The sequence below is a fragment of the Fukomys damarensis genome, unplaced genomic scaffold (assembly GCF_012274545.1).
Source record: "Fukomys damarensis isolate Sample0158 unplaced genomic scaffold, DMR_v1.0_HiC HiC_scaffold_38, whole genome shotgun sequence".
NCBI classification, from domain to species: Eukaryota; Metazoa; Chordata; class Mammalia; order Rodentia; family Bathyergidae; genus Fukomys; species Fukomys damarensis.
In genome coordinates, this window is record NW_022900950.1 from 81,475,544 (window position 1) to 81,485,405 (window position 9,862).

Sequence of the window (9,862 nt, forward strand, 5' to 3'; positions counted from 1 at the left end):
CCTGTGTTTCAGTCTTCCTAATCTCTTAAATCTACTCTTTCAGAAATTTTCAAGTATAAAATAAAACATTAGCTGTATTTACATTGTTGCACTAAAGTGCAATGATGTTCTCTAAGAATGTACTCATCTTGCAAAACAGAAGCATTTTACTCCGATGACATCAGTAATTATTTTAAAATGTAAATTGGGTTAGGCTCTATGATAAAAAGAGAATGGCAGAGTGCATAACATTTTACTCTTCTTTTTTCCTCATTTCCCTCATTGTATATATCCAAAACATACCAATAAAACTAATTAGAAATAAGTTGAAAAGGTAAAGAAATTAACTATATGCTTTCTATAAGACATTTATTTTAGAAGAATTCAAATTGGCAGTGAATGTTTGAAAACCGTAAACATAATTCAGCAGAAGTTGCTATATTAATTTTAGAAAAAATAAATTTTAAATTTAAAAGCTGACAAGTGTTGACAGAAGATACTATATGTCAACAAAAACCCAATATTTCAGGAAGATATCATAAATGCTTACACATGCTGCCAGATACATGATTGTACACATTTGGTAAATGATATACATCAGTGGAAAGAGAAAACACTATATGATTTCGCTTATATGAAGCACCTTTGAAAGTCAAAACTATACAGGCAGGAACTGGAGTGGTGGTTGGCTTGGGACGCAGGGAAGGAGGGCTGTGAAGTTATTGTTTAATGGGCATAAAGCTTGGTTATGCAGGTGTTGATAGCTGCGCCACATTTTTAGGGGAATGTTTTGGGGAGGGGTCTTTTTTCCCCCACTCTTCTTTTTTGATACTGGGAATCGAACCCACAACCTTGTGCTTGCTGGGCAGGTGCTGCACCACTGAGCTACATCCCTGGCACTGCACACATTTCAAAATATTTACATCACTAAAATATGCCCTTCAGATGGTTAATATGATGTATTGTACATAATGTGTATTTTACCACAGTAAAAATTGGAAAAAACAAACAATTTTATGTTTTAAGAAAAGAGCTCATATGTTTTTTAAATAGCAAGTTACAATGTGTGAAAAACTTTATTAACTAAAGGTATAATTTTGTTATATGTTATGAATACATTTCAAACACAACTTGCAGTGAAATCCAAGTAGCTGCTTTTATTCCTCATACTCACACGGTGTGCTGTCCAGGGTCCTTGCTTTTTGTCAAACTGAGTGAGGAACTGGACCCCTGGACGCCACCCCCCACACTCTCAGGCCTGTGTCCTCCCTCTGTCCCTCAGCCCTGCAAGACAACGCCTTCCCGTGGGACTCAGCACGGACTTCTTTCCTTTGTGGTGCATACTGTGTAAGAATCTACTTCATATTTCATTATTAAATGTAACACCACTTACTTTTTTTCTTTTTACCTTTTCTCTTTTTCTTCTTTACTTTTTCACTCTGTGGGGCCAGAAATGTAGCTCAGTGGCACCTCGCCTGCCCAGCAAGAGTGAGGTTCTGAGTTTGATCCTCAGCACAAACAAAACAAAACAAACAACTTCTTCAGACTGTGAGATTTTGAAGAACAGAATAATGTCTCCTAACAGTTTTTAAAAGGTTCGGCTTAGATTAGCTGAGTGCCTGGAAAAGTGTAGCAGTAAATCAGTATTTGTTAAAAGATAATCTGTTCTTGAATTTAATTCCTTCCATTGTTCTGGGGGAGCTGGCCATGCTCATGTTTGTGTTCAGAAGACGGTTGTGATTGTGGTCATGGTAGTCACCAGATGATTCCATGAATGGAAGTGAAATTTTGCTGAATGTCTTTGTTCACCAATGAAATTGTTCACAAACAGAAACACTTGTGAACAAAGGCATTACTTTGTATATGTTCCTTTCTTCTTTTCCTTGCCTACCTGTGTTTAATTGAAGTTGAATTTAAAACACTAGTAAAAAGCAATATGATGAATATAAACTATTATTAAAAAATTAAATCTAGAAATTGTTGAGATATTCTAGGCTCAGATGATTGTCAGTAAACATACACAGGTTGATAACTGTGCATGCAGCTACAGTAGGTAAAAAAACCATTGGCAAGGTTTAAAATTTTAAAAGTCCACCAAAAATTCAACAATGCTTAACTGCAAAAAAATCACTGTCACTTATTTATGCACTGAAAAGTAATCATAGTAAATGTCACTAGAGTGCTAAAGTCTTACCACAATCTTGAAATGGAATAGGATTTTGTGCTCAGTTCTTAGCCCAAAGTAGAAAGGCAAGAATATGAGAAATCTAAAATATGAATATAGGCCGGGGATTTAGCTCAGCAGTTTGGGGGTCTGCCTTGCGAGCACAAGGACCTGAGCAAAATAAATAAATAAATAAATAAAATATGAATGCAGAGCAAAATAAATACTAGTAAGTAGGGAGACATTTTCAAATGGGAAGGGGAACAAAAAATGGATGAGTGGGAAAGAATTAAAAAGGAGAGAATCAAAGAAAAAATGGAAATAGGTATTTTTCAAGTGGGAAGGGGCACAAGAGTTGAAGGAAGTAAAGAGTGATGGGAGTGGAAGGGGACCAAGAAAGAATGAAGATGTTTTATGGACATGTACCAACTCCCCACAATACATGCATTAATTTGGTACTACAAACATGTGCTAAACTTATCATAGTGCAACACTACTATACTACTGGACAGAGAGCTTTTTAAAAAAAGAAAAGCAACTTTAGTCGGGAGATGCACTTGTCTATTTTTAAAGGATACACTAGATTTAGACAAATCAAGAGAACCAAAGGAGATTTTCCAGCAGTGAGAAGAACATGTGGAAGAACAGTAGCAATGAAACAATGCAACATTAGAAAACAGCTGCACGGCACACAACCTTCATCCAGAGTTCCACCCTAACATCAGCCACAGCCATGGACCCACCTGGAGAAGTACTACACAGACTCACAAGCAACAGCCGGAGGCTCCACCCGACACCACTGATAAGTGCCCAAAGACCCTAACTAGAAGCCTACGTGGACAACAGGAACTAGGATACTCAGTCCCCAGCTAAAGTCACCCTCCAGGCAATACCTACATAAGGACTCAGATACCCTATCAAGTGTGCACTGGCCCCAACCAGAAGCCAGCCAAGACAACAGGTCAGCTCAGGGATGTAGAGGCCACCATTCTAAACCCAGGAATTGGTGTACTGGGGAGCAGCAGAGCAAAGGCTGCTTGGTGGCCTCTTGAGAATCGAAGACCACTTGGTGAGCAAAAAGTTGTCTTAATAAAGGCATAGCAGGCTACATCTGCCAAAATGAGAAGACATGGAAATAAGTGTCAAAACCAGACTTCCAGATCACCTAAGGTAACCCCAAAGGGAAGAAAGATGGAACAGTCTGTTACTCAACCACCTGGACTCCCTGAACTGTCAACAAGAGAGGACCTGGAAAAAATGAAATCAGAAATAATTTCTCAGATAACAGCAGAGATTGTGCCCATAGTGCAAGACATGATTAATAAATCTGCAACCAACACAAATAAAAATAGAGGATCCGAGACATATGATGGACTAGAACAAATGGAATCAATAAAATAGATGCAAACTATTTCCAAGACATTAAAAACTCCATTGAAAGTTTACACAGCAGAATAAACTAATGCAAGGACAGAATTTCAGATATAGAAGACAGGATTGCAATTAGTGATGAGGGGGTATTAAAAATAGTAAGGAACCATGCTGCTAGATGATTTAAAGAAGAATACATAAGACTGATTGGAGTCAATGAAGAAACAGGAAGGAGTGCAGACAACATTAAAAAGAAAAATTGTTCACTGAAGTAATGGAAGAAAACTTCCCAAATAGGGGGAAAGAACCTAACATACACATGAGTAAGGCTTATAGGACTCCAGCTAGCTGTGATTAAAAAAATATATATAGAGAGAGAGAGAGAGAGAGAGAGAGAGGCATATAATAGTTAAGATTTCAGAAATCCAACAGAAGAACAAAATTTTACAAGCAGTTAGAGAAAAGAAACAAATCATGCACAAAGGAAGCCCATCATTATCACAGCAGACTTCTCAATACAAACCCACAAGGCAGGAAGAGTGTGGAAAACAACCCTAAAGGAAAACAACCTTTTCCAGACTGATGTACTCTGCAAAACTATCTTTCAAAACTGATGGAGAAATGAGACACTTTCATGACAAAGAGCACCTTAGGAACTTCATGAATACTAAACCAGCACTCCAAAAAATTTTAAGCAATATCCTAGGAGAAGACAATGAGGAACACAACCCCAGGAATCCCAGAAGAATGAATCCATTAGACATGAAAAGAATTAAATGCAAAGGGGGAGAATCCAACAAAAAGAAAAGTCATGACAAGAATAAGTCAATACATATCAGTTCTAACCATCAATTGTAATTGTCTCATTTCACCAATCAAAAGACATAGACCGGCAGAATGGGTCAAGAAGTAAGATCCAACAATATTCTGCATACAAGAAGCACACTTAATTCAAAAAGAAACCCTTAGAGTGAAAGTTAAAGGGTGGAAAACACATTTCATATAACAGGCACCCACCCCAAAAAAAAGCAGGAGTAGCTATCCTCTTTGCAGATCAAATGGCTTTCAAAGAAACAATAACTAAGAGAGACAAAGACATTACATCATAGTAAAGGGAACAAACCAAGAGGAAGAGATGACAATCATAAATATATATACACCAAACACAAGTGTGCCCAAGTACATAAAACAAATAATAACAGACATGAAAAATCACATAAGTGCTAACACAGTAGCAGTGGGAGACCTCAATACCCCACTGTCACAAATAGATAGATCAACCAGACAAAAAATAAACAATGAAATAGTAGAACTCAATCAAACTCTTGTACAAATGAACTTGACAAATGATTACAGAGTGTTCCACCCTACAAAACCAGAATACACATTCTTTTCAGTTGCACATGAATCATTCTCCAAAATATATCACATACTCACCAATAGAACATGTTTAAGTAAGTGGCAAGAAATTAAAATCTTCCTCTGTATATGATCAAATCATAGTGGGATGAAATTGGAGATCAGTAACAAAAGAAACAACAAGAGGTCTAGAGATTTAGTGCAGTGGTTCCACCACCTACCTTGCAAGCACAAGGTCCTGAGTTTGACACCCAGTACCAAAAAGAAAACAAACAAACAAAAAAGAAACCACAAGAATTTCATAAACACTTGGAAATTTAATAGCATACTCTGAATAACCAATGTGTCACAGAGGAAATTAAAGAAGAAATCAAAGAGTTTGTACAATTAAGTGACAATAACAATACAACACATGGGAATCTATGGGACACAATGAAAGCAGTCTTACCAGGCACATTCATAGCAGTGAATGCTCATATTAGGAAAACTCAATTACACAACCTGATGCTGAACCTCAAGAAGAGCAGGAAAAAGCCAAAGCTCATACAAGGAAGGAAATTATAAAGATCAGGGCAGAAATTAATGCAAAGGAAACTAAGAGAACAATACAAAAAAATCAATTAAGTCAAGAGTTGGGTCTTCGAAAGGATAAATAAAATTGACAAACCCTTAGCCAGCTTTGTCAAAAAAAGGAAAGAAAAGGCCCAGATCCATGCAATTAGGAATGAAAAGGGTGAAATTACAACAGACCCAGCAGAAATCCAAAGGATCATCAATACTTGGCTCGACAACCTTTCCAATAAGATAGAAAATACAGAAGAAATGCACAGATTCCTGGATTTGTATGAATTACCAAAGTTTAATGAAGATGACCTAAAAATTCTCAACAACCCAATATCAATCAATAAAATTGAAAATGTAATAAAAACCTTACCAACTAAGAAAAGTCCAGGTACTGATGGCTTCCCTGCTGAGTTCTACAAGACATTGAGAGAGGAACGACTTCCACTTCTCTTTAAACTCTTCAAGGAAATTGAAATTGAAGCAACACTCTTAAATGTATTCCTGGAAGCAAGCATCACCTGGATCTCCAAAGCAAAGAAAGACCCAACTGAAAAAGAAAACTGTAGGCCAATCTCACTAATGAACATAGATGTAAAAATCTTTAATAAGGTATTCACAAATAGAATGCCAATCATTATGATCACACATCCTGAAGAAGTGGGACTCTTCCCAGGGATGCAGGGATGCTTCAACATACACAAATCAATAAATGTAATGCACTATATTAATAGGGTCTAGGAAAAATCCATATGATCATCTCAACAGATGCAGTGAAAGCATTTGAAAAAATCCAACACACATTTATGATAAAAACCCTCCAAGAAATTGGAATAGACAGTCTCTACCTCAATCTGACAAAACCATCTATAAAAATCAAGAGCAAACATGGTCTAAATGGTCAAAAACTGAAATCCTTCACACTAAAATCAGGAACAAGACAAGGATGTCCACTATCATCCTCCTGTTCAATACAGTTTTGGAAACACCAGCCACAGCAATTAGACAAGACAAAGAAAGAAAAGGAGTGAAGATAGAAAATAAAGAAGTCAAATTGTCATTACTTTCAGATGACAAAATACTCTATTTAGAAGACCACAAGAACTCCACCAAAAGTCTTCTAAACTTAATAACCAAATTCATCAAAGTAGCTGGATACAAGCTCAACAGCAAAAATCAATGGTTTTCCTATACACAAAAAAACAGACTCACCAAGAGAGAAGTGGGGCAAACAATTCCTTTCACAATAGAATCCAAAAAATTGAAATACCTAGGAATCCACCTAATGAAAAAAATCAAGGACCTCTACTCTGAAAAGTGCAACACTCTGAAAAAAAGAGACTGAAGAGGAGATCAGCAAATGGAAAGACATCCTTTTCTCCTGGGTAGGAAGAATCAACAGTGAAAACAGCCATAATTCCAAACCTGCTATATAGATTCAATGTAATCCCAATTGAAATCCTGGAAGCATAATTCACAGACCTTGAGAAAATAACAAAAAAAATATTCATTTGGAAGAAGAAGAGACCAAGAATAGCAAAAGCAATTCTAGGCAATAAAGGGGCATCACAATCCTGACTTGAAACTATACTACAAAGCTACTGTGATAAAAAACAAAACAAAACATGGTACTGGCAAAGAAACAGACCTGAGGATCAGTGGAACAGATTGGAAGATGCAGAAACAACTCCAGACACATTTAGCCACCTCATCTTCAAAAAAGAAACCAATCAAACACCCTCACTGGAGGAAAGTCTCTTTAATAAATGTTGCTGCAAAAACTGGCTTTCAACTTGCCAAAGATTAAGACTAGACCTATATCTTTCACCTTGCACTAAACTAAAATCAAAATGGCTTAAAGACCTAAATATTAAAACAGAAACATTACATCAGCTGGAAGAGAGGTTAGGTAGAGCTCTTGAAGACATTGGTGTAGGGAAAGATTTTATAAACAAAACCTCAATTGCCCATGAACTAGCACAAACAATCAACAAGTGGGACATCCTCTTATTAAAAAGCTTCAGCACAGCAAGAGAAGCAACCATTAGTGTAAAGAGACAACCAACAATGTGGGAAAAACTTTCTACCAGGTCTTTCTCAGACAAAGGTCTATTATCTAGAATATACAAAGAACTTTTAAAAATCAGACCTCTTAATTTAAAGACCCAATCCAAAAATGGGCATTTTTTTCATTTTCTCATATTTTTTCTTTTCCCCTATTTCCTTTCCCCTAGTCTTCCCACTTTCCCTACCCTTTTAGCCCTTTTCTTCCTATTTCACATTGTCAATTATATCATTAGGATTGTATTACCATTATAGTTTTTTGCACCAGAGAATTTCATATTTATATTTGGTATTTATATATGTGTGACTTATTTAGTTCACTTAGGAGTATATCCTCAATATGTATACATTTTCCTATGAATTTCTAATTCTTTATGGCTGAGTAGTATTCTGTTTTATAGAAAAACCACATCTGCATTGCAAAAGAAACCATTTCCAGAAATAAAAGACAACCTACAATGTAGGAAAACATTTTTACCAGTTGCTTCTCAGATAAAAGACTATTATCTAGCATATATAAAGAACTCAAAAAAACCAGCCCCCCAAATATAAAGACCTGATTCAAAAATGGGCATCTGAAATGAATAGGCATTTCTCAGACAAAGAAGTTAAAGCATCAAGTAAATATATGAAGAAATGTTTCACATCACTGGTCATTCGAGAGATGCAGATGAAAGGCTGCTATCAGGAAATCAACCAATAACAAATGTTGGTGGGGTTGTGGGGAGAAAGGAACCCAGCTCCATTGTGGGTGGGAGTGCAGACTGGTGCAACCACTATGGAAATCAATATGGAGATACCTCAAAGAGCTGAGACTAGAGGTTCCATTTGACCCAGCCATCCCTCTGCTGGGTATCTTTCCAAAAGAGTTAAGAGAATCATATCACAGTGATATATGCACACCTATGTTTATAGCAGCACAGTTTGTAATAGCTAAAACTTGGAAATAGCCCATTTGCCCATCATTTGGAGTCTGGATAATGAAGATGTGGTTTATCTATAAAATGTTTTAGAGATTCTTTATAAAGCTGAAACATACTTGGAAAGGTAATTCCTCTAAGGCAGGCGTTTCTTCACCTCTACTGCACAAACACTGCACATGCACTCGGCTTTTATGTCTCTGTCTCCTGGGGTGATGTTCAGTTTTGGATGAACTGGATTGTACTCCTGTTTGGACATCAGCTATGGAGGAATGCCTACTGAACTTACATCCTGAAATCCTAGGAAAATACCTTAGTGGAGAAATGTGCCCTGTAGTCTAGAAAAAGGAACCATTTATTTATTTCAATTGCTACTTTTTGATTCAAATGCATTACAGAATATTTGGAGCTAAAATGTCTTCGCACACCTCTCACCTCTCCCTGTCCTTGGCTGTGCTCCACCAGAACAGCATTACATAGATATTAGCTGTTGCAATCTAAAGAAACTCTGACACCCGACTTCTGACGTGCAAGCACGACTTCCAGAGACCAAGGATTGTTGAGTGCAAGTGCTCACGCCTCACCCAACCGTGTGAAGTTGCCCGGCAGTTGATCAGCAGTGAGAACCCTCAGGGCCATGGCCCACTTGTCCCAGGACACACAGCCCCAGGCAGGGTGCAAAGGTTCAACAAGGAAGTGTTCTGGAGCTCGGAGTGCCAAGTCGGGTGTGTGGGTCTGTGTCCTTCGGAGAATGTGTTTCATACGTATCAAGACACGCAGTACCCACACCATGGTACTACTTTTGAGACATACAAGCACACGTTGGCAATGCACGAAGTAGAAAAAGGATATGTCTTACGGGTCTGAATTCCTTCCCATTGAACAACTTCATCCTGTGATTTAGCTCATACGTGTGGCCCTAGAAACTTTCATGAATGCATTTTCTTATTTTGTATAAATAAGAAAATTTTAATGAGTTTTACAAATGAGTGTTTATAAATATATCCGTATAGAAGAACTCTGTGTAGAAGCATTCTAAAGTAGGGCATATTTTCATATCAGCATGTGTAAATTCCCCTCCCTGATTCACAGATACACTTAACTAATGTCGGTCACCACATATCCCCGAGGTTGATTTTCAATTTTTTATTCTTCATAATTAAGTTCCTATGAGTACAGTTACAAGGCTAATTTCTAGATCGATCTTACTGAAGAATGAGTGCTTGCATTTTAAAACTCCACAGACACCTTCGGGACCTCTGGGCAGGCGGCGGGCCGCACCCACACCCACACCCACTGGACGGGCGCCGCCTCGGTACTGGGTACTCACATTGACGTCGTCCAGGTCCAGGTCGTTGAGCACCACGCCGTTCCTCTCCCACACGATGGGTGGGCGCGGCTCGCCCTGCACGCCGCAGCTCAGCACGGCGCTCTGGCCCACGGT

At 37.9% G+C, this 9,862-nt stretch overlaps 1 protein-coding gene across 1 annotated transcript in view; it reads right to left on the minus strand.

Moving 5' to 3' along the window:
• The window catches only part of Fstl5 (follistatin like 5), a 716,962-nt gene that overhangs the window by 224,563 nt on the left and 482,537 nt on the right, over window positions 1-9,862 (minus strand). Inside the window, exon 8 of the mRNA XM_033759984.1 lies at window positions 9,749-9,862. This exon is cut by the window's right edge and continues 16 nt beyond it. Within this exon, the coding sequence (XP_033615875.1) occupies window positions 9,749-9,862 (114 nt within the window). The remainder of the gene's footprint in view (window positions 1-9,748) is intronic.